The 26,072-nt window shown below is 45.3% G+C and overlaps 1 protein-coding gene across 1 annotated transcript in view; it reads left to right on the top strand.

The window, feature by feature from the left end:
* Positions 1-26,072, top strand: part of Plxnc1 (plexin C1) — a 149,798-nt gene that overhangs the window by 113,257 nt on the left and 10,469 nt on the right. The window contains exons 21-24 of the mRNA XM_055627954.1: positions 233-379; positions 13,932-14,109; positions 16,437-16,540; positions 25,732-25,786. Coding sequence (XP_055483929.1) covers positions 233-379; positions 13,932-14,109; positions 16,437-16,540; positions 25,732-25,786 — 484 coding nt within the window. The remainder of the gene's footprint in view (positions 1-232; positions 380-13,931; positions 14,110-16,436; positions 16,541-25,731; positions 25,787-26,072) is intronic.

Here is a 26,072-nt window from a genome sequence, read left to right as displayed (position 1 = left end):
TGAGCAGTACTCTGCCGGACAGGAACTTAAACATGAACTTACAGGGCCCTACTGGATGCCTCCCATAGTGTTGGGAGGCTGTGCGCATAGTGTGAGTGGAGTAGTTTCCTGGGTAGCATGACACATGGTGTCTTGGGGGTTGCCTGTCGATTATTAGAAAATGTTGCCTGTCACTCTTGGTACTGCTGTGGGCTTCGCAGAAGTTCACTGTTGCTTTTGTGCCTTTTCCAAGGAGACTGTTGGAGAGCCGTTCTATTTGCTGGTGACGACGCTGAACCAGAAAATAAATAAGGGTCCTGTAGACGTGATTACTTGCAAAGCGCTGTACACCCTTAATGAAGACTGGCTGCTGTGGCAGGTTCCTGAATTCAACACTGTGGTGAGCTTGCCTGAAGCACTTCACCCAGACTCAGAGGGCCGGGGGGAGCAGGTGGTCACTGAAACCCACCGACATCCTTCTGACTGTGGGGGCGCATGCGTCTACTTAATTAAGAGCAGTAGCTGGTAAAATATTAACACTTGTTCATATAATAGATTTTAATGACTTGGATTGGGGAAGGAAGCATTTTGATGAAGCCTGGGGTACTCATCAATTTCCAAAGATTTTAATATCAGGATTGCTTATAGCTTTTAGCATCGTCAAAGGAAATGCAAAGTGCTCCCTCTTCAGCACTTATAATTGCAATCAGGATTTCTCAAATGGCTCTGCTTGGGGAAGACAATGTGTGAAGATATATTTCAACCAAATTGAGGCCGTCTTATTTTAGAACGATAACACAAGACAAACTTCGCTGTGTTCCCCCATGTAACATGACGCCTTACTTTATTTCCATGGATTAGTTACAAATGTTTGGTGTCACGCACTTAATGTACTGTGATCTCATAGCTATTTTTAGAGGAATGCAGTAGATCACTCCTGGAGGATAACGGGCGAGGCTGCCTGAGAGCTCCAAACACTGGAGAACTTCCCTTTAACCCCTTCCTGCTGCACCCACCCTTAACTCTCCCCAAATAAAGAGACAGTGCTTTAGCACCTCTCAGGAATCTTGTGGCAAAAGCCCTGCATGGAACATATCTCCCGTATGACTCTGGAGCCCTCTAAGCTTTCATCGTAGATGTGGGGAAGGTCTCTGTTGCTTTGGTTTGATTTTTAGCTCTATGGAGACTCTAGGCTTCTTCACCATCTCATTAGGGAAGAAACAGATTCCAGCGGGATTCTAGAATTGCTTGCTGAAAAGCTAAGGCTCCTGTGGCTTTGCTCTGGGTGGCGAGGCCTGTGGTATCATTCTAGAAGAATTCACTCCCTAATTGAAGGAGGCACCACTCTGCAATGGACCATATTACGGTTATGTCATGTCTGTGGGTGGGGAGGAGCCAGTAGATTGGCTGTTTCCAGTTTCCCTCATGCCATAGGTAACCTTCTCATCAAAGGTGGCTGTGTGCTCAGCGGCCATGCAAGAGGCAGGAAGCTGTTCTGAGAGCGATCACTTCCAGTCATTCTGGCTTCTGTGGATCACTGTCAGCATCTGAGAGTGCGGTGCAGTGATCCTCAAGCTTTAGCATGGCATCACTGTTGCCCAGAGGAGTTAGGCAGCCATTGTTAGGTGACCCTAGATGGGAGTCTGGCGTGTGGCCGAGGAGTTACATTTTTTAAAAAATTTACATTTAAAAAAATTACATTTTAAAGATTTATTTCTTTTTATCTGCTGTCTATGAGTGTCTGCCTGCATGTATCTTATATTTGCCATATGGGTGCTCAGAACTGAACATAGGTCCTCTGCAAGAGAGGCCAGTGCTCTTAACCGCTGAGCCATTTCTCCAGGCCAAAGATTTACTTGTATTTTCATTATTTGTGTGTGTGCATGTAGCTATGTGCACATGAGTGTAGGTATCAGAGGCCAGAGGTGCCAGATTCCTCAAGAGAAGGAATTACAGGTGGTTGTGAGCAACCCAGCAAGAGTGCGGGGAGCTGAACGTGGGTCCCCTGCGAGAGCAGTGCATGCCCACCGAGCCCTTCAGCCCTAGCTCTTTGCATGCTTCCTGTGCTCCTCAGACGCTGCTTGAGAACTGATGGCATAGGGATTGAGAGCCTGGACTCTGGAGCCAGGCAGGCTTGAACCCTGCCTCTGTCACCGGCTAGCAGTGAGACAGCGAGCAAGTCTCTCCACTGGCGGTGCCTCTTCAAGTCTCCCCTGCATAAGATAAAGATAACAATCCTATTGTCTGCCCATCTTGTCGAGGTGTTACAACGATTAAAAGAGTATACATCACACAGGCGCACGCATGTAACTACACACACACACACACACACACACACTTGCATCTGTGTGTGCACAGGCACACGCAAAGATGAGCTGCCCCATGAGATGACCCAAGTCATGGGGGATCCCGCTGTCTCCTTTCTCACCCTGTGGTCTTTCTTGCTGCTCGTCCACCAAGCCCAACACACGCAGCAGCACCTGGGCCCTCAGCAGTGCAGGGAGAGGCCCACAAGGCAACCGTGGCTTTATGGACTCAATCAACCTCTTCCCTATAGAAGCCACCCAGCTTCAGGCGAAGCCAGGGTTTTGTTAAAACAACAGAAAACCCTCACCAGGTCCCCAGAGAGAACTGTTCACAGGTGAATGTAGGTTTGGGGGGGAATCCAACAAGATCTCATGAAACACATTGCTCCAGACTGGGAGGGGAAGAGAGGAAGGTGGACCTGCAGCAGGGTGGGGTAGGGAGGGGGCTGAGGGCGGGGGAGAAGTCAGCTGCCTGAAAAAAACTTTTGAGGTTGTAGTCTCTTCCAGCACTTAACATCTCAGCGCTTCCTCTCCCTTTCATTTGGAAACATTGTTTATTTCACAGTCAATTAAGACCATGTGTTTCTGATTTGTTAGCACTCGACTCATCATCAAAACGTTACTTGATGTTGAAGAAATTCATGTCGACTCTTGAATTTTTCCCCTTTTATTGCCTCTGGGGGGAAGCGCAATGGAAAATTAAATCCGTGCGCTGTCCTCTGATTCATCTGCGGTGGAGGGAGTGGAGACTGGTGGGCCCTGGCTCCCGGGGCCTTTGCCTTTAAGGATGATTTTTTTTTAATGCCTTTTGTTGGACCTGCTCCAGCCTCCTATTCACGGCGGCTGATTATACTAGAAGCTAGAGAGAAGGCACACGATCCAGTCTAGGCTTGTGTGACAGAAGTGTTACCGGAAGGTCGATATAAAAAATGTAAGCCTTTTCATTTCCTTCCATACAAGTTCTCTCAGCCTGAGCCATCCCAAGTGCCCCCCCTTTCCTCCTTCCCTCCCTCTTTCCCCACTCCCCCCTCCCTCCCCAGGCTGCACTCCAGGTGATTTTCAAAGCCTTGCCTTGCTAAATTTGCCTGAGGTGATTGAAAACCAAGGTGTGGTGAACAAACTGGAGTGTGTGTGTGTGTGTGTGTAAGTTCTACCAAGGAAGATCAGAAAGCTCTAGAACAGTTACAGGAACAACTTGAAATAGCAGAACCTGGCGCCATGGCAGGGCCCTGTTTGAGAAGAAGCCCACTTGGATGCATGCTCAGAAGCAGCGCCTCACACAACAAACTATGAGTTAGGTTTCACACCTCCTAGGTTAGGATGTTTTCTCTCTGAGGTGTAGGATGTTTTCTAGAGCATAAAGAAACGCTGCCAGTTTCTTGTATTTGAAATAATTATACTCACAAATCTCTCTGGGTTCTGTTCATCACATCTCAAGAGGGTAGTGCCTCTGACTTGCCTCAATCTAAACAAAGCCCTATACCGCCAATCCTGACTCCAGTACTTGGTGCCCCAGGCTGGCATCTAGCAAGACAAATGGCCTGAATGTGAGTTCACTCTCTAAAGCTTCAGGGGACGGCTTGTCTCCACACAACACCCTAGACTTCCTTTAATGTGTAGTAGCAGTTGAGGGTGGGGAGATGGCCCCAAAGGTAAAAACCTTGTTGTACAATATGATGGCCTGAGTTCAAATCTCCAGTACCCACATTAAAATTAGTCCCAACGGCACACCTCTAACCCCAGGGCTCGGGATGGAGGATTTCCTACAGTGCCGGGTTCAGCGAAAGACACTGTCTCAGAAAAATAAGAACTGATTCAGAAGTACTTCATGATGGCAAAATGGTTCAGCAGGTAAAGGTGCTTGCTGCCAAGCTTAGCAGCCTGAGTTCAATCCTCGGCACCCACATGTGGAAGGAGAGGGCTTGTCCCTGCAAGGCATTCTCTGCCCTTCACATGCACACATAAATTAATAAATAATTAATTTACGTTCAGAGTCATCAACAGGTACATAACAAGTTGCCAGCCAGTCTAGGTTACGTGAGATTCCAACTGAAAGAAAAACAGAAGAAAGAGAAGATCGAAGAAAACCTCTGTCCTCCTCACACATGTGTGACACGACCACACTCACCATTCAGGAGTTCCGAATTGACAGCCAGAAGTGGAGTAAAATCTATTGATCCTCTGGCTTTTCCCCCACAACAAAATTGGAAGTGTTGCTAAATGGTGTTGCTGGGGAGTGCCTGGCCCTCACCTACCCTCCTGTCTGTCAGGAGCATGGTCACAGAGCAGAGAGCCTGCAACGCGGAGGATTTCAGTTCCAGGAAAGTGTACCGCAAGGGAGAAGGGACATTTGCCTCTGTTTCAAGAGGAGATGAGAAAAACCAATAACTCGTAACAGGCATGCTGAATTAGCAGGAGAAGTTTGACTTGTAATCAAAGTTAAGCGAGAAATGGTTTTTTGAACTCTTAAACCCAGGAAATGAGCTTGCCAATCTGCTGTATCGGAGAGATAGCATCTTGGCACCCTGGGAAACAGTGTTCCGACAAACACATTATTACACTCATTCTCATATCTGTACGAAAGTCTTTAAGATTATTAGAAATTCTTGACAAAGCCCAGGGACACGCCTGCAGAAACATTAATGCTGCTGTTGTGATTTGTGGAAGGTTTATGCCGGCGGTACCAAGTCGGCCTTCTCCCCAGCGGTTAACTATTTAGGGACAGCCATGTTTAACACAGCATTTCATGTCGAACACAACACTGGCTATCCCCAGCAGGCACTTCTGTGTGCTCTCCTTACCTCTCTCAAACCGCTTCAGTTCCATTTAGCTTGTCCTTGCAGAAGATCCATTATCCCCATAATTAAACAACCCACTGTCCCGATGAAGTTATTCCCCGTTACTTCAATTATGTCCCATTGTTCATTAAGTCCTGATGTTTGCACTTCAGCAGTCTTGTTTTTAATACTCCTAGCATTTGTGGAGAAACAGTGAAGTTAATTAACAATTTTTAAGCTCTTTTTTTTTCTTTTTCTTTCTACCATAGTACAAATCATTCCATTATGACTTGAGATAATACTGAAACCATTACTAGCTTTATAGTTAGCTTCCTGATCAAAGAGTGAGACCATTCTTTATAATCATGTTAGGTAAGTCATTCCCTCGTCGATGGCAAGCTGTGGAAAATGAAAAATTAACTTTAAATGAGAGCTTTCAATGTCTTTCCTCTTCATGGTCCTTCTCTTTATGCCTATAATCTTGAAATTAGAAAAATAATTTAGTTATCTCAGTACAAAAGTATTTAATTTTCTTCTCTGTGGTTCAAATGAATTATTCTTTCATTATTTACACCTTTTACCAAACAGTAGCTTTGATTATAGCCATACCACTCTAAACACATTCTATCTCATCCGATCTTGGAAGTTAAGCAGAGCCAGGCCTTGTTAGTATTTGAATGGGAGAGTAGCATCACAAGCCATGACGGAAATGAAAATAATTTGCCTTTTTGGCATTGTCATTTCCATTAGAATATATATATATTCTGATATATATATCAGTAATAATATATCAAGAATCATTAGTCAACAGTCAACAACCTGGGGGGGGATGATGCCCCTTGACTATTTTTATGAATAAAGCTTTATTGGAACAGAGCTCTGTATGCTCATTTCCGCATTATGTATAGTTGGCTTGCTCTTGCATTGATAGTGTTAACTAGTTGCACCAGTTACCATATGAATCTCAAAGCCTTAAATATTTTCTATCTGATCTTCTATACATAGTTTGCCAGCTCTTAAGCTGACTCTTGACAAGGGAAAACAACTAGAATCTTCCCTCTAACCTGAAAGCACTTAGCAAAGCACTCTCACGGTCTGCACATCTTTGCTAGCTCTGTTTAGTCATTCTAGGGTTTGCAGGTGTCCTAGGTATAGAGAAACTGGCCATGGAAAACTGGGGGTATTGTCTCCATCAACTTGTTTTGTTCAGAGAAAAAGCTTTCTTCCACTCTTGTCTGCCCACTGTCATTCTGTTAGGGGAGCAGAATTCCTAGCCTGTGAGCTACCCATCCTTGAAAGGACAAGGAGAGGGGACTGGAGCATGGCAGAAGGCAGGGAGGGCAAGCACACGGCTAAGGAGACAGTGGAAGGCAGGGAAAGCTTTCCCAGGAGTGAGGTTAAAACTGCCAAAGCCTCTTGGACTGCTGGCTAGAGCAGAGAAAACTGCAGCTTTTCTGAGTTTGGAGGAGACTTTCCTCTTGACTTTCATTTGGCCCTGAAATGAAAGTAGAAATACATTTTATAGCTTTTATTGAACGAGAACAATTATTGCTCAAAGACCTTTTATGACGAAGTTGCCAGGTTTGTAATAAATTCCTTTACAATTACCGTGTGGGAATTATAAGGTGTCCCAGCAAGGGTGCAGCGGCATCCAGCCCTTATTAGCCAAGATATGTCAGAAGAGGTAACCGGGTGGGTGGCATTATAGTCCTCCCCTGGGAAAGGTCTCTCCCCACATCTGCTTTATCCTTGTCCCCAAGAAGCCTCTTTTATTTATTTATTTATTTATTCTCTGTTTCCTCAATATCTCAAGCTGGGGAGAGCTACTAGCCAAGTAGGAATGCAGTTATCTGCCCATGTGCTGTGGGGCTGGGGTCAAAGACATGGGGTTTAGGCCCTGGCAGTCCTGGGTGTGAAGCGGGTCTCAGCCTCTTGCCATGTGGCTTCAGGCAAGTCACCACCCGTTCACCTACTTGCTCATCTATGAACCGTTGGTGATGTACATCTGTTAAAGTCAGAAAATTATATGTGTAACACACCTAGCCTTCTTGCTTGGCACAGAGGAAGTGGCCATTCTTTGTGATGGTTTTTCTTGTCACCTTTAAGATACACTAAAGGGAATGTCTCTTCTTCGGTCCTTCTAGTTGGTTATTTACTGACCATGGGTGAAGCAGGGAAGCCAGGGTAGCTGGCTCTGTCATTATGAAAAACACATCTGAAATACCCATGTGATGTGTGAGCACTGAAAAGGTTACACGTGATTCCTGAACCTGAGCATGGACAGCCAAATGGCAGATAACACCCTGATAGGCAGGTTCAGACAGGAGTTGACAATGGTAAAGACGAGAAACTTCCTAAAAGAGGCTGGCCTAGGGCATGCTGCAAAAAGACCAGCCCTTTTTATCTGGTCCTTTCCTGTGTACTGTGAAGCTCCAGATGGCCTTGCCTGCATAGCATGATGGCTTCCTTCTGTATATACAGCTATCAGGAGGCAGTGCAGCTGTGTAGAGCAGAGGTCCAGATGCCCGAGACCAAGCAGCAGAGAGACTGATGTCTCCCCAGTGGGAGGTACCGGAATGGGCAGCCCCGCTCCAGCATGGCCTCAGGTATCGTCTTAGAATGAGGTGTCTGCTTGCACAGCCTCTTTGCACATAGCCACAGCAGGACCTCAGCAGGGCTACACAAGAAAGGACAGATGGTCACCAGCTGTCTTTCAAGGAGGTTTCCCTTGGGTTGCCACATAAGACATCGGTTTAAAGTCATTGGCCAGAATTGGGTCACGTGGCCACACCCAGCAGCAGAGGCAGGACAGTGAGCAGAAGCGCTGCAGGCCATGCACAGTGGTGCCCGAGCCACACAGGCGTCAGGATGATGCATTGAGTGTAGTCTGATGCCAAGCCAGAGTCAAAAGGTCAAGCCTTCTCTAGCCCCTGGCATGTGCCCACCCATTTGTTACCGCTGGAGAACCTGAGAGGGATAGAGTGACTGAGAGAGCGCCATGCCCAGCCTCCTGGGGTTTCCGTCCAGAAGTCTGGACATAGTCAAGTGTGACCCTACCAGATCTGCAATCTGGGACAAGTTTCCAGACCTCCCTGGATCCCTCATCTCCATCTGTTTAGCGAGGCTAATAATAGTCCCCACCTCGAAGAGTTGTGAGGATTCGATGAAATTAGCAGATTTATTGCTGGGATGTGGTGCGCGGTCGATAAGTGCTGGCTATTGTTATTATTATTAGAAACCGACAAGCTCTGTTCTCTTTGCCCTGAAAATAGTGCAGGGCTTCTCCCTCAGCAGCAGGTGGTGCTTTGGGGAAGGCGGGATGGATCATAAGTGTTTTCAAGTCTCTCATGTTAAGGAAGCGGAATTCTTTCTCTCCACTCCCTGGCTAGCTCACCCGACTTTTAAGATTGAAGTTTGCTTACCAGTCTGCTAAGTCTTCTGTAGCCAGTATCTGAGGGTCTTCATGTCCAGAGGCCTTCCTCACCGGCCCCTTTCCAGACCTCTCAAATGTCACATCTTCCTGTGAATGCCCACCTCCCCCTCAAAACTACAACTCTCCAAATACCCCCATTCATTTCCACTTTGCTGTATTATTCGTCAGGGCTCTCTTGAGCAGGGCTTCTCAACCTGAGGGCTGTGACCCCTTTGGGGTGGCATATTAGATATCCTACATATCAGAGATTTACATTATGGTTCCTACCAGTAGCAAACTACGGTTATGAAGTAGCAACAAAAATAATCTTATGGTTGGGGGTCACCACAACATGAGGAGCTGTATTAAAGCTGTATTAAACCCTGTATTAAAAGGTTGTAGCAGTAGGAAGGCTGAGAACAACCACTCTAGATGAACAGAACCGATGAGTACAGAAGCAGGTTAGTTAACGGCTTACGTGATACAGAATGGGTAATCCAACGGCAGCTGTTGTCACACTGGAGAGGCTTCTCAAGTAAGCTGCTCAATCCATGAGGCTGGATGCCTCAGCATCCGCCACCTGATGCTAAAGGCCTAGGGGAATTCCGGAAAGCCACTGGCCTTCACTATGCACAGTGGCGGCAGCCCAGCCGATGAACTTACCGGCAAACGGTGAAGACAGGGAGGCAAACAAACGAAGCTTTCCCTCAGACCTCCTGTATCGGGGCTCTCACCTGCAGGTGCTGCCCACATGTGGGTGAGTCCTCCACTTCAGGTAAACAGATAAAAAAAATCCCTCATGCACATGCCCAGAAGTTTCTCTTAGTTCGTTTTAGACCCAGTCATGTTGACAGTCAAGATTAACCATCACGCTCACCATGGTGGGTCTTACAACTTGTATTTGTCTCAGTTATCCTAGTTCACCAGTGTTTCCCATCAGGATTTACACTGGGACGAACGGTATCATCTCCAATGCCCTGCACTAACTGATGCAAAATGAATGGGTCTATGAATGGAGTGAGCTGCCATAAAACTGGCAAAGTGACCAGCACTAGTTTGGGTATAGTCACTTTCAAGTTAGCGGAAATGGGACCAATGGGACCTGAAACACCAAAAGCAGAGGTGTGTCTCACAGCAGACTGGAGGCAAGTGGTCTCCACTCCTAAGGAACAGCCACATTCTCAGCCATCTTCAACAGAGCCCAGGGTCGCCATCTCTGTGTTCCTCTTGGCCTTGACCTTGTACTCACAACATGGCTGCCATAGCTCCGCCCCACCACCTTTTTTTTTTTTTTTTTTTTTTTTTTTGGTTCTGATAGTCTTTCTGTGTCCTTGTCCAGCACTTAGTCACATGACTGCTCCCTGGTGGAGGAGGAGAGGGAGCTGCCACCAAGGGCATTCCTCTATCCTGGTTGGGCTCTTTGCTGATCATCAGCAAAAGAGGCTGCATGGCTGTTGGTTAGACAGGCACTAACCACACAGGCTACCTCAGCTTTGCCAGTATTTTATGCCAAGGAAGTAGGGAACTGTGGGGCGAATAGGAGGGCTCGTTTCTAGTAAAGGCAAAGAATGTGCTTCAAAGAACTGTCCTTTTGTGGTGATCAGAAAAGGAGCTATAGATCCTATAGAATCGGACCAGACTGAAGGTTCTTAGCTTTGTCTGTGTACTGAGGTGACAGGTCTGTTTCCCATACCTGTCTTGGGTGATCTGAGAACAGGTCTTAAGCAGTCTCCAGTGTCAAGGATTGGAAAGAGGAGCTTTGCTCTGTGGGTCTCGGCAGGGGAGGGTCTGCACAGGTGATTCATCTACTCGGGAGATGTCGCCATGGGGCAGCAGCCAAAGGTAGATCATGTCATGCCTACACTCTGAGGTGACTAGGACACGTAACTACTCCTGGCATAGAAGAGAAGAGTGTTAAGACTAGGGCCAGACTTGAGGGGCCCCCTCCACTCACACCCTAGGAAACTGCTCTCTGAGCACAAAGCGTTACCAGCATGAAAAATGAACACAAATCAATTTGTGTCTGGATTTACTCTCAGAATTCCCTGTGGACTCTGTAAAATGCCTTTTTACCTCTTTTCCACCCATCTAGCTGTGGAGGCAGTGGCAGATTTACATTCGTTTACATGCAGTTAAGGTATTTTTTTTCCTTTTGGTTATGTTTTTAAGAACATTTATTGCCTATAAAGAGGTGTTATTGTTAAGACAATAGTGCCCTTTAGGTAGTAACAGAGTGTTATTTTGTAAATGCCAATAAAAGTATTTCATGAGCCAGTATGGCTGGGGTTCTGATTAAAAAGTGTTTTCCATTCATTTTTATTTGGGACGCCTTTGACACGATGACAACACAAATTGCCACGAGTAAAGAAACACAACGGCCTGGACACAGGAACAGAACTTACTCCCGAGTGCCCTTCCCAGCTTCCCCAGTGCATGCTGAGACTCTAGTTCAGGACTCTGCTTAGAGCTGAGTAAGAAAAGGTTCCTGGAGGCCAGGAGGATAAATCGAAATTTAGGAGGGACACCCTAGCTCAGTGAACCCTGACACCAGCTTAGCAGTTATGCAAAGTACACAGTCTCCACACTTAGAAGCTGTGTCCCCAGAGCAATTAACCTCTCTGTGTCTCTGTTTCCCTACTCTGAAGTTGGGAATTCTAGCAGTGATATAACCACGTTTGTCTGGGGTTTAAAAGAGTCAAAGTCTGAGTGCTGAGGGTAGAGCTCATTTACAGAGTATGTGCTTAGCATACTGCTCGCACTGAGTTTGATACTCAACACTCCTCCCCCGTTACAAAATGGTATGTCTTGAAATGCATTTGGCGGTTCTACACCAAGAGGTCCTAATGTCTGTAAAGAAGGGAGGCGAGAGAGAGGGTTTGGTCATGAGTCTTCACTGCGTTGGATTCTTCTAGACAGTCCCCCAGCTGTCCCACTTCCCTGGCTCCCCTGCATTCTTCCTTGACTGGTGTTTTGTTGTTTTTCATTCATGATTGGAGAGGCGTTTTGAAGTCCTTGCTCATGGCTGGATTGCCCAGAACACAAATTTTCTTAGAGAGTAGACAAGAGTGACTCCATTCTAGGACAAGGACTTATGTGGAGCACAGTGGGACTACTGGTCAACCCTAAGGTTCAGATTCTATTAATTTGCCAGTTTAAATCACTTGGCTAGGACTGGACTGAAATGACTATTGCACTATAAATGGGGTTGCAAGGGAGGAATGTTGTCTTGGCTGTTATAGTAAAATGCCATAGATTTTGGTGGCCTCTGATCACTGAAGTTCTTAAAGACTGGGTAGTTAAGAATCTGCTCCCATCAAGTTCAATGAATGGTGAACACCGCTTTCTCACTGATGGTGCCCCATTCTCTGGCTTGAGAAAGCCCTTTTCAGTTTCACTGAAATTGCTGTGCCCTGAAGCTTCTGTGACAATAAACCAAATGACCATCCATAAGTAGAATCCTGGCTAGCCAGAAAGTACTCAGCACATTTATAGAGCATCATGTGTTTATGAGGCCTAGAACTCTATTCAGGATTCCAGAGCAAGGTCTTCTCATTAATGCTGCCTGCACTGAAATCCTAGATTCTAAGGTGAAAGTGCTTGGTTTGGGGACCTTTGGGTCAGTGATAAGGGCAGAGGCCTCAACAGTGGCCTTGGAACTGCTGTGACCCCATAATGAGACACACAGGGTCTAAGAATCTTGCTGTGGGACACAGTTGCCAAAGAATACATGGCTCTAAGAACCTGCCCTGAGTTTCAGATGCCTCATGGCCTTCTGGGAGTCTGTGAACCATATGCCCCAAGCACTGGTCAACCAGTCATGATTCTAAGGGTAATGCCAATTTCATACATCTTCAGTTAACATCAGAAGTCAATTACCATCATTCACATGTTGCAAAGTGAGAAATGGAGACTCAGAGAGGCAAATCAGCTGACTGGTGGTGGGCTAGAATTAAAGCCAGGAGCCCTGGTTCCTTCTGTGGGCAGGGTCTTCCTTCCGACACCATGCATGCAGTCAGTCTCACCGGTCAGTATGGACTGAGTCTCTGCTTCAGGGTGAAAGTATACTAATCCAGTGCTACAGGGGTGACTGTAACAGCCTGATAAGTCCTCACCAGCATTATCCTTTAGCCCTGCAGCACCCCATGCATACACTGTCTCCTTGACCTCCGTGACAGTATTAGAAGGCAGTATTTTGGTTTTTGCATCAGTCTCATGCATGGTAGACAGGCTGTCTGTAGAGCTGACTAGCCCTGCCCCATCTCCGTATGCACTTCAGGCAGCAATAGGATCACCGCTCTCCATATTATCTGTGCTCTCACTTCCTTTCAAAAATTTCTCTTACAGACTTTATTTTGAAAACTTGTAAATAAATACAGCACACACCAAAATCAGCTGGACCTAAAATCCATACACCAAAATAAACTTTATACAGTTAGAGCTGTTTCCATTTCTTTCCAGACCCATGATTTGATCCTTTCACATTCCCTCAGTAAGCCAGGCCCCCCAAACATTAACAAATCGTGCATTTCACCCCATACCCAAGTCCCCCAACTAACTGATAAAGGTGCCCAGGAATCTGAACCATGTTACGATGCTTACCAAATCCTCTTTGCTCAACTCTGAATCAGTCCCCAGAAGGATCTGTAGCATGTAATGCTTTGCGTTTGTTTGTCTGTTTATTTATTTATTTATTTAGATCTGTACATTTGTTCTTAAAGTAAACCTGAAATTGATATTAGGTTATTTTTCAAAATATTCCCTGGCTCTGTGTTTTCATACACCCACAAGGCTCCCTTCCCCCATTAGATTTTGAGGTTTTGCCGCACTGGGAGAATGTTAACTGACACAACTTAAGCAATGGCATGGGAATGTAATTAATGCAAGAATGATAGCACAGGGTGGGGATCTTGGTATTTTAATGAGGACTGAGAAGCACTGACTGCAGATGTTGAAAGTGGAGGAGGAGATGAATGTTGCCATAATTAAGGCTGCATATTAAAAAGTGCCCTCTTTGGTGTGATCAATACAGGGACCTCATAACCTTTCCTGTCACCTGGACCTTCACTTCTGGGACTCTGTGGTTCTGTTGATAAAAAAGATAATCACCACTCTATGCTCATTTGCTGTGGAATCTTTCCAAGTCATTTTATTTTAAGGATGAAATTAGAAATCACCATTTTTTTTTTTTGCAGAATTTTTGTGTGTATGTATTTTCCTCTCCAATATATTTATTCAGTGCTTGTTCCATAATGAGTGTTTTAATGTTCTGTTTTCCTTTCCATTATCTCTGAAAAGAATGGATCATGGAGAAAAGATTAAAGTGGTATAATGCAATACACTGTCTGCTAATGTGCTGTCAGAGGTATTAGGAGAACTCACCATGGCGTGTGTCTCTTAGCAATGTCTCTCTGACTATAGTTACCTAACTGACTTGGGAACCTGTTTGTATCCTTGCAGGCATTAAATGTCGTCTTTGAAAAAATCCCAGAAAACGAGAGTGCAGATGTCTGTCGGAATATTTCAGTCAATGTTCTTGACTGTGATACCATAGGCCAAGCCAAAGAAAAGATCTTCCAAGCATTCCTAAGCAAAAATGGTTCTCCGTATGGACTTCAGCTCAATGAGATTGGTCTTGGTAAGGTTTGTTCCTGTCCCCTGAAAGTCACCCTCCTACTTTCCTTCTGTTTGGTGACAATTGTATGGCCTGAGTTGTTCCCAGGGGCCATGTCTGGAGACTCAGGGACTGCATGAGTCTCTTTTGGCTCTTCTTAGGAAACATCATCCTTCCAAGATGCCATTAAAAAAAATACAGTCTTTGTAAATCAGTGTGAATGCTGACCCTGGGACCACATGGAGTCACCCTGCATCAAGAAGTACAGAAAGGTGTAAGCCCTATGCCCTCTGTATGTGTGGCACTTCACACTGGCATTTGATTTGTTTGTTGATACGGAGCATGTCGTTAGTGGGTGGCTCAGCCACGGAGTGTTAACTCCAGCCTGCTGGAAAGGTCATCTTCCTCTCTGCTAATCGCATCCTGCATTAAGTGCATCCTCCGTCCTCCCCCAACATGCAGCAGCATCTGCTATGAAATCATTTGCGGGCTCTATTGGTATACTGCAAAGGAGAGCATATGTGTGAGCAAGCTAACAGGGCTCCATTCCTCTCAAGTGTTCATCAACATTTTAAAGTTGAGCTCAGCGTAGGCCTCCCAAGAGACTGCTGTGGGATTTTAGAACAGATAATGGGACAGGAAAGAAGAGTAGAATCGTGGCAGTGACAGACAGTGTAACAAGGTTCATCTCCCCTTCATGTACAGTTGTAGGCCTCCACTAAGCAGGCAATTAAAATCCTCCCCCACCAATCAAACCTCCTGCTCAAACCATTGAGAAAAGCCTGGAGGCAGGCCTGGGAAATTTGGGGGAGGCCTTGTGAATGTGTAGCAGCCTCAGTGTCTGCTTCAGAGAAAGCAGGCTGCTTAGGCGGTCTCCGCAGCAGGGTTTTGTTTCCTTGCATGGCCGGGAGTACCTGGCAGTTTGAGGGTTTAGATCCTTTGCTTAGATATAAGCAGAAGGGACATCTACGGCTGAAGCCTGACCCAGGCCATCAGCTTCCTTGCCTTGAACATTATCTTGCAAGTGTGTGGCTCTGGCCACAAAGGACATGGGCACAACCAAACTAAAACAAACAAACAAACAAACAAACAAAAACAAAATAGGAAAACAGCTCAGCAGCTTTATCTTTGTCACCAAAAGATAGACTTCTCCATAGCAGAGTCTGCAAAGCCTTTCCTGGGTTTGTGCCAACCAGGTGTCCCTCCTCCAACCCCAATGTTGGGAAGCAAGGGTAGAACAAGCTGGTGGCATTGTGCCCAAATGTACAGAAAGAGTATATGCAAAGAATGTTACCACCTCGGAATGGGAAGTAATAGCAGAGCCTGGCCTAACTGGAAAAGACTTGTCATCTAAGACAGCAGAGCCATATGAGTTCTGCAGAAGCTGCCTTGGAGTTAGTTACAGTCACTCTCACCAGATTTTGGAGGTGATGAGGAGACAGGGTCTCACTGTTGTAGTCCTAGCTGACCTAGAACTCACTATTGAATCCAGGCTAACCTTGAACCTGTGATGGTCCTTCTGCCTCAGCCTCCTGAATGTTGAGCTTATAGGCATGAGCTACCTACCACATCTGGCCATTGCTAGGTTTTTTAAAAGTTTTAATTACATTTTGATTCATTGTGTGTGTGCGTATGCAGGAACCCATGCTTGTGGAGATGGAAGACATCATGTCGAGTTGGTTCCTGCCTTCTACCATGTGGGTCCTGGGAAGAGAACTCAGATCACCATGTTTAGAGGCAAATGCCTTTACTGACTTTAGAGTCATCTCCCCAGGCCCCATTGCTAGGTTTTTAAAAAAAAGAAATCAGAAGTCCAGATTTTTTTTGTGTGACCTCCAAATATTTAAACATCATTATTGAGGTGATAGTAACGTAATGATTCATAAAATAGTGCACAAATTCCAGAAGAGAGAACACTTATCTTTGGCTGTCTTCTGACTAGGATGACCACAGTACTCTGGCTGGGTTGGTGTGTTCTCACATAGTGACTCCCAGGGACTGCAGAGAAGAGAGCTCACACTGTGCTCTGGGATACTAGAGGTATTTTTTGAAGGTTTTAATGCTTCAGATGATGGGTGATTCTGTCCTCAGGATCTTCACTTCCAGATTTGACTCAGCATATTTCAGGAACAGTGGTCTAAAGTATTAGACCCTAAATGCAAGCCCAAAGCTTTTTGTCTGGCTAGCTATCTCCAGACCTTCCAACAAAGCTTTGCCACTCCATTTAAGCTTAAAATTATTATTAAGCATATTAACAATAATATTTTTAAAAGTAATTAGGCAGCATTTAAACTTTTTTTTTTAACTGTGATTTTTAGAAGGGAACCAAATGCCCTCTCCTCCTTTTTCAGAGCTTCAAGTGGGAACACGACAGAAAGAACTTCTGGATATTGACAGTTCCTCTGTAATTCTTGAGGATGGAATAACCAAGCTAAACACCATTGGCCACTATGAGGTAAGACTCAGCCTGATCCACTCCTTCTTTACCCATAATCCTCTCTGGACTAGATAACTCTAGCACTATGAAAGCCCTTTGAAAATAACCAAGACTCCCTATTTTAGAATGGTTTACAGGACCCTTGTTTCTAAGACCGAAGTTCTCTTCTCTTTCAGATGAGCTCAGGCATTACTGTCTCTCATGGTGTCCCCTCATCACAAGGCTGCCATATTGATTCTCCTCCATCTTGCCATTTAGGTCAGAGACTGCTGACAAGACCATCTGGCCTTGTGCAGTGTATTCTTAGAAAACTGTGCATGAATTATCATACATTCATAACCCCTGGCATATCAGGTGTATCGGTACTGAGCAGAGTACAATCCTCAGCCTCCCCTCTCTCTACTGCACTGGCCTTTTGACCTTTTGTACAGAGGCCTTGATCTCAAGAAGTTCTAAATGTCTTGTTTGCACTGTGCAGTGATGGCCCCTTCAGCCCCTTGACCTACATGCTGGGTAAACGCTGAAATCAGTGAAGGGTACTCATGACTTCTCAGAGAACTGGGTGCCAGAGAAGCCTGTGTATGACAAAACAAGGAGACGAGGAGGTCCTGAAAACAGATACCGGGATTCCATTAGCAGCGCTGGTCCAGATCTTTGTTGAGTGTCTGTTATGGTGCTAAGAACTAGGCTGCGGGGAAGAGGAAGTCCGGGCCATTGCACTCAATGAGCCTGCAGCCCCCAGGGAGGGAGGGAAAGGTAACACATAGTGCAATAGTGCTGTAGCTGGGGGAATCAACAGAGGCTTCCTGTGGAAGCTATAGCTTTGGTGAGACTAAAGAACGGGCTGGGGTATGGCTGTCAGCACCTCCAGCACAGAAAAGAGAGCAGGCATGTTGGACACATGGCTTTCAGACTGACCAAAGCCCGAGGAGGAACTGTGCCACATGCTGACTCAGCAGATCCCTAAAATTTGGCTAGTCCCATCCTATAGCAGTCCTGGGAGGTAGGAACCATTGCTAGCCTACTTTATAGATGGGTTCACTGTGACTAAATACTGGAAGAGGAACTGCCCATCACTCAGGTCTTCATCTTCTTACCCTAAACTGTATTTCAGAAGTGATTGTGATGGGCAGGAAACAGGGAGATCCACTGGAATCTGTCAGAGGATTTCTGGTGAAGAACATTATTCCAGAGCAGCACAGTGTCCCTAGAGATAGAAGGTACTGTGAATGGTCACAGAGGGCCCAGAGATGGGCACTGCAGTACTTCTAGACAGAAATGGGGGTGAGGATGACAGCTGGCTCTTAGGAGGGGAAGGTGCTGTTTTTCAGAGAAGAGAAGCCACAGGGAGAGCAGCTACTTCATGGTTCAGAAGCGTCAGACCATTCTTGAGCAGGTGTCTGAGGTCAGGTGCAGGAAGCGTCCTATCCTTGCATTTTGTTTTGCCAGTGGGGTCCTTGGCTACTTCTGAAGACTTGACAGAGACTCATGACCCCCTCCCATGTAAGTCCCCTACAGTTCAAGTTTCCTGACCCAGAATCACCTGGTCAAACCCAGAATTTTTAGCTTAGGGTTTGTTTGTTTGTTGTGAAAATTCCCACAGTTTTTTCAGTATGGGTTCCTGGGCAGCAATGGTCAGCTCCCAAGGGATGTAAGTGGGCAGGAGGAGGTTAGTGGGTAGAAAGTCTCAGAGGGTTCCTATTAGTACATCACTGTGCATTCAAGGCTTGAGACCATATCCTCTTCCTGAGTCTGCATGGCAGGTTGGTCTGACCGTCCAAAGGGGTCCAGACGTTGGTGGCGCTCTTTGGTGCTCTTAGCTAAAGTATTGGCCTTGCTCCAGTGAGCACCCCCTGCCTTATCTCTGCTTCACCTTCTTCAGACCCTGAGGAGGAGGGTGCCCACTTATAATAGGGATAGGCAGGACAGGTCATTTTCCAGCAGAGAAAACAAGCACACAGCTCTCTGCAAGGCACGGACGGCCTGTCAGGAGAGATGGAACATCACTCTTCCTGGAGACATCAGCGTGCTAGACACCTATCTGCTTAAGGATGATAATGAAATTAATCCAGCCTGTAGTCACTTCCCGTCCTGATGATTTATTGGCCTCATACCCCAGTGTTGCTGCCTGGTGGTAATAAATGACAAGACTAGGACATGAGAGCTTAACGGATTCCGCTTATGTTTAAAAAGATAAGCTGCAAGGCAAGTAAATGCAGAGCTTGAAGGAATCCAGGGAGGTCAGCCGGCCATGCTCCCTAAATCTGGACCAGTCCAAAAGCCTGCCTTCACAGGGACTAAGCTGAAGCAAAGCATCTACCCAGCCTTTAACAGCCTGAGTCTGCACTTGATTTTAATAGCACCTCTACAGATTTGAAATTTGGGATAATTCAAGAGGGCTGGGCTGACGTTTCCTTTTGCCCTTTCGTTAAAGAAAACCATTTTCAAGTACTTGCTTTTTTTTCTCCAAAAAGACAAGTTGCTAATTATCACTCTTATTCATTTACTAAAGCACTCTAGTTTGAGTCACTGTATGTGCTTGAAAGAAAAAAAAACCTATATTTCATTTAAAAATAGGATCTAATTCAGAGTTCTAAGTGATTCAGACTTAACCTCCCCCCAATTAGTCCAAATTAGTTAGGCTTTGAAGTTAATCGTCAGTGACGGTCAGTCCCTCCTCCTGTCTAAACAGAGTCTCTGCTGCTGGAGAGTGAGGCCCAGCTTCTCCCACCTTGTTTTGTGATGGGGGACATAGGGGGAAATATGTTTCTGCTGGGCTCTGGAGGTACTAGAGGGGTCAGAGAGTACGGAATGTAGGGTTGGATGCTGTCCCCAGAGCTCCAAGCTAATGGTGATCCTCCATCAGCCTACGGCCTGGCTTCTAATCCAACTGCTTTTTGACAGCTGCGTTCTATGGCAGCGGCAGCGGCAGGCAGCACCCAGCCTTGTCCACAGTGCTGGCTCCATTAATGCTCGCCATAGCCTGATGCTTTGGGGCCAGATGTGTTATTTCTCCTATTATCCCATCAGAGGCACACAGAGGACAGCACCTTTCTGCTATAGTGTCCATCTTGCTCAGGAAAAGGGTTACTTGAGACAATGTATAAGCACATGCAACCAGCAGCCTCTTTCTATAATTAAATCCTCACAGACACTCCCCTCTCTGGCTGAGGCTGTTTGCTATGAAGAGGGTCCCATCAGGGAAGACTGGAGGCATGCTTGCAGTCTAGGCTTCCTTCGCCTCTCCTTCGGCTCACCCATGACCTTTTGCTAGGCCACATTATCACACCCTGCCATGGGGTGTCATGGGGGCTGCAAGACAGGTGTTTAGCGGGGCAGGAAGTTTTCTCTCTAGATCACACGTCTTGTTCCGAGCTGTGAGCTTTGAGGCAGGAGAAAAGATGAAAAGCCACTAAGTGGTGGAAGAACACTGTGTGCTAGTGCAGAAGTGGTCACGGCTGACACCAAGTCAGCCAACTGGAGGACATTTATAGCCTTCGGAAATACTTCAGATGAGCTGTAAGGCAAGATCAGTGGTCCTTCTGGTCAGGTTTCATCTCTGCTCCTAATAGATTGGACTACCTCAAAGGACGCCTTTAGGTGTTGGTTTAGTTAACCAACAGAGAGGCTGCTTCTGTGCCACATACTGTCCTAGGGACTTTGCCAACAGCAGCTCCTTTGGTCCTTTACTACACCATCAATTGAGACTGTCATTTACATGCAAGGCTGGGAGAGAGTAAGAAACTTGGCCATACTCATTTAGCTACTCTGGATGCCCCAAGGTCATCAGCTGGTAAAAGAATTTCTCTCCCAAATTCTGTTCTGCTAAAGGCCAGCAGAATAAAGCTGTTTCTGAGTTGGGGTTTTAGTCCATGCTCCTAACCTCAGGCTTCCTGGCTAGAGAGCTGAGCCTGATCTAGGAAATAGTCTGGTGGCTAGTATTATCAGATGCCGACAGGAAAGGTTAACATCGCTTGAAAGCCTGTGATGAATCTTATGGCCATGGGACAAGACACAGGTTCAGTGAACAGCCTTTCACAGAGGTGCTGAGGAATGACAGTCCAGGGAAGGCTTCCCTGGAATAATTTGTATTACTTACTGTGCTTTTAGATTATTTTCTTTAAATAAGGAAAAAGGATCAAATTCAGAGCACATTCATCATTTTCCATAAAACTCGTTGTAGGTATAATTCCATGAATTTCAAAAAACTGAGCCTATGAATTTGCCAATAGCTGATCATTTTTACTTATACAAGTAATATTTTATGAATATTTGTTTTTATTACTTATGTTTATGTAGGTGCACATGTGTGCCTTCAGAGGCCAGAGACAGGTTTTAGATCCCCTGGAGAAGTAAGTGATTGTGAATCAACTAGTGGGTATTGGAAACCAAACGTGGGTCCTCTGGAAGAGCAGCAAGTGCTCTAACCACTAAGAAAGCCCCAAAATAACATTTTATATGATTAAGTATATTTATATTTTATCTCTAGAAAAATCTCTCTTTATGGTATAATCTCTAATCTATGACATAAAGATAACATCTTGCCACCAAGATATCTCACATTTATGCAGATTTATTTTAGAAGTGAGTTGATTAGTTTTTGCTTAGACAAGGTCTTAGGTAGCCTAAGCTGGCTTCTAACTCCATATGTAGCAGCTGAACTGTTGATCCTCCTGCTTCTCCTTGCTGAGTGCTGGGATTATAGGTATGCACCATCACGCCTAGCTCATGCAGTGCTGGCGTCAAACTCAGGGTTTCATGAATGCTAGGCAAGCACTCTAAAAGCTGAGCTACATCCCAGGCATGGCTTTAAATTGTTATCATGGGTCCATTTCATCCCTGTGTGGCCACAACCTCTAATTCTGATGATGAGAAAGTCTATACTTACTTCTGTCACATTCTAGGCTGGCGTCACGGGAGGATTTCATTTGAAATTGCCATGTGCACTTATTCTGCTCTGGGCTGGAGACCCGTTCCTCCTGTAGAGATATATCTAGCAACATTAATCTCCCCTTGATTTAATTTGGTTTTCATCCCTAAAGTCAGGGCCCAGACAATGTTCCTTGCCTCACAGGAGGACAAGAGGATGGATGTGGCACTCTGGGAAGTGGTTAGAGCTCCTGGGATGGAACAAACAGCCAATGGGTACTTAACCCTTTGAAACCCATGGTGCTTTTCAAAAAGGCGTTTCTGTCCTTAACTTGGCAGCAGCTGACTTGAGAATAGAAAGCGGAAACCTTCTGCTTTCCCCCAAACATCTGCAAATTATTTTTCTGTCCTTATAATAGTGTTAAAGTGTCACATGGGGTCGAAATGTTCCAGCCCTAGAGCAGCTGTGAAAGTTAGAAATATGCTCACACACATCCAACTCATCCCCTAATAAAATGCTCTTACACCAGCTCTTGGAAGATAATTTCAGAGTAAAATCTCCTTGGTACAAGCCACGTCTACACTATCTTAATGCCTGAGCACAGTGCCAGCAGCCAAGCGTTGCCAGCTCTTGAAAAGACATTTGAACTTTTGGCAGCATTCCTTATCAGAAGGCCCATTCGTGGTATTTGTGATTATAGAGGAAGGGTGCTTGCTTTTGGCAAAACAAAGTGTCTGACAGTAGCAGAGTATTGGCTCAACACTCAACAGGATCCATTTGGGATTCATTCTTTGACAATTACCCAGAATGAATCACCAGCTTTCTTTTATAAAAGGATATTTATTGGCTTAGAATCACACACCAAGCTCGTGGTGGGGAAGAATTTTGTAACTATGTTCACACCTAAGTGTGGAGTCTGAGTGCTGCTAAGGGGATGCTTGCAAAGGGCATTTATTTTAATTGCATCAAATATGGAGGAGAACTGAAAAATCAGTCAGAAAACAGTGAATGGTTCAAGGGAAAAAAAGAGGATGCTTGGTAATAACAGCAGCCCAAGAGCTCAGCAAGAATTAAGAACACTTCCTGGAGTTGCTTTGAGGCCTGATGGTCAGGCTAGCTCTACCCAGATTCCCCCTCTTCCCACAAGATGTCCTAAACATTAGTAGTGGGAGGCCTCTAGCCTAAACGTTAATGGTTGGCTGGACACAGCTGGCTGGACAGCTGTGCCTGAGGCCTCTGGAGAGCTGGCTTTTCCTCCATGGCCGTCACCTGAAGGAAACTGTGTTTAAACCTGTGGTGCTTAGCAGGGAGGCCTGTACATTTTGATAACCAATGTGCAGCAAGCCAGACAGCAGTTCTAAGATTCTCTCTCTTTTTTTTTTCCCAAACCAGGGAAGGCCAGCTCCAAATTTGTATTAGAGCTTTAAAGTGAAAGGGAAAGTCACTTTGCTGATAGGATAGTGACAGTTGCTCTTCAGGCCCTGACTTGCCTCCTCTCTACCATCCTTTGTCTTATGCCATGGACAACAAGCCCCCTTCTTCCGAACCATTTATTCTTAAGAACCCCTGCCTGCTCTTTTCACCTTAGCATCTGTGCTTTCCTCTGCCTGAAGGTGACTTCTGCTCTGGTCATTTCCAAGGACCCACTTGGTTATGTAAGAAAGACCCTGGAGGGTCATTTGGCCTAGGGATCCTTGGTTGCAAAAGCCACAAAGTAAGGCTGGACTTCATCTCTAGAGGAGGCCACACACTAGCATGACTGCACAGTGAAAGCGTTTTCATCAGCCTGTATATTTAAAACCTGAAGTGATTTTTGACATAACTATACTTAGTTACAGTTTATGTTCCTCAAAACTCACATGCTTGAGTGAGAAATGTAGCTTGGTGATAGAAAACTTGACCAACAAACACAAAGCCCTGGGTTCAGTCCCCAACACCAGGGTAAAAAGCAAAAACAACAATAAAAAACACCACCCAAACCAACAAAACTTACCTGTTTAAAATGTTGGATTCACTGATTTTCAGTATATAATTACAGAGTTGTGCACCATCACAATCTGATTTTAGAATATTTCATCACCTGTTCAGTCTTCTCTATAATTCCCATTTTAAAAAGACCACTAGCTGTCCATATAAATTGGCCTGTTTTGAGGATTTTCTATAAATGAGATCATACATGTGATCTTGTGACTAGCCTGCTTCAGCTACCATGTTTTAAAGTTAATCTGCAACGTTGCATATGTTAACATTTCCTTTACCATATGGCAGTTTTTGTAGTACATTCATACAATGGGCTATTACGCAGTCATGAAAAGGGATGTACTACTGACGGGTACAGTTTATATCAACAAATTAACACCACGGACCTTATACTGATCCTAAAAAGCAAACAGTAAAAAAAATTCAAACATACTTGTACATACTGTATAAATCCATTTGCCTGAATCTCAAGAACAGGGAAAACTAGTCAGTGAGGCAAGTCAGAGGGGACTGCCTCAGTGAGGACAGGAGGCTGCTGCCTGTGAAAAAAGTCGGACAGACGGGCAGCAGTTCTCAGGGCCTTACAATGTTTCACAAAACAGTGCAGGTGTAGTTACAGCCCATTGACACAAAAGCCTGTTTACAGAAATGTCCATGGCTACACATGGAATAGTTGTCCTGGCCAGTTTTATGTCCCCTTGACACTAGCTAGAGTCATTTTGGAAAAGTGAACCTCAACTGAAAATATGCTCCCCATCAGAATGGCAAGACTGTAGGGCATTTTCTTTTCTTTTTTTTTTTTTTTTTCTTTTTCTCCCTGCTTTCCCCCCGCCCCCGACACAGGGTCTCACTATGTAGCTATGTATGTCTTAGGACTTGCTATATAGACCAGGCTACCTCTACCTCAAGTGCTGGGATTACAGGCATGTGCCACCACAACTGGCTTGTAGAGCATTTTCTTGATTGATGATTTATGTGGGAGGGCCCAGCTCACTGTGGGTGGGGCCATCCTAGGCTGCTGGTCCTGGACAACATGAGAAGGCAGGCTGAGCAATCTATGGGAGCCAGCCAGCAAGCAGCACTCCCCATGGTTTCTACTTCACTTCCGGCCTCAGGTTCCCTAGACAATAGGCTGTCATATGGAAGTATAAAGAAGCCCTTTCCTTCCCAAGTTGCTATTGGTCGTGGTGTTCTATCATAGCAACAGGAGCCCTAAGACAGTAGTGCATGCTAAGCACTCTCCAGAATGGTATACTTGGAGGGTTTTGTTTAAAAGTATATGCAATTTCTGTAACTAACTGTTCTAGAAATTATTCCATACAGAAAAGAGAAAAATCATGTGTGCTAGAAGAGGTATTACCTGGTGAGCACATCCTGTGTCTGGCAGTAGATCAAGGTGCAGAAGCCCCTTCTGGCTTCTCCTAATCACTTCTTCTATAATATCTGATGTCAGAGTTTTGACTGTGAGAACTCAGATCATACAATGAGTACTTTCATGTTGGAAAGACTGAGATTTACTCCATGGCATGTAGCACTAGTTGTCAGTTTTTAACGTTTTATAACTTATTGTGATCCATGAGGATCTGTGCTCTTGATTATAGACCTAGACACTCTTGTCCCATCATTGGGTACAGTTGTAGATACCAGTTTGAGGAAACCTGTCTCAGCATGCTGCATTTCCTACTGTCTCAGCCAATTCAGATGCTGTGACAGAATGCATCTACTTGGGGGCTCAAACAACTACTACTTATTTCTCCCAGCTCTGGTGCCTAGAAGCCAAGGTCATGTACCACTAGATCCAAAGCTGGTGTCACAGCCTCTCCCTGATTCAGAGGGCTGTCCTCTCATTGTGTCTTTGTATGCTAGTGGAGGGGGGAGAAAGGAAGGTGAGGTGGGCTGGGTCAGGCTGTCTTCTCAGAAAGGCACTGATCCCGCTTCTGAGGGCTTCTCTCAGGTTTAATTGCTTCCCAAGGGCCCCACCTCTTCATACCATCAAATTAAGATGATCCAGCATATATATTTGGACGGTACACAAGTACTGAACTGGTAACAAGTAGAAAGCTGACTTGGTGGTGGGGAGGGACCCAGCCCTTTTTTGACCTGTTAGGCAGGGGCCTGGACTAAGATGGCTTAGTCCTCCTCTCTCCTAGAGGCAGCTTTCATCCCCTCTAGCTCTTTCTTGAGGGCAGACAGTGCCCTGCTGGTCACCCAGCTAGCCCCAGGCTGCACACAAAGTAGCAGTCCTTGATAAATATTTAATAAGTGAGAAAACATAAGATCTATCTATAATTCCTGGGTTGAAGTTGAGAAATCCATTATATTTTGAAAACTCACTTTTTTTTTTAATCTTTGTTTTCAGATATCAAATGGATCCACTATAAAAGTCTTTAAGAAGATAGCAAATTTTACTTCAGGTAACCAATATAATATTGTTAACCTTTTGTTCCCACCAAGCTTTATGAAGTATTGCTTTTTTGCTTCTCCTAGACATACTGTCAGGGAGATATGATTGAGTTGTTGCTGTGTAATTCTCTGGAAGCCATGAAAAGTCACTTCGATCTGTTTCTATTCCTAAGAACATGGGTTCTGCAAGAAGGGAAGGAAACTGTCACCATGTTGATATAGAAGACCCAGAACAAAGGAAGTTGCCATCTCTCACAGCTCTGAACCCAGGGCAGCTCTTGTAGCTGTTTTCCAAGT

This window comes from Psammomys obesus, unplaced genomic scaffold, assembly GCF_907164565.1.
Source record: "Psammomys obesus unplaced genomic scaffold, mPsaObe1.curated_primary_1811, whole genome shotgun sequence".
NCBI lineage: Eukaryota > Metazoa > Chordata > Mammalia > Rodentia > Muridae > Psammomys > Psammomys obesus.
Note: the sequence above shows the minus strand (reverse complement) of the source record. Positions and strands in the feature narration are given on the sequence as shown.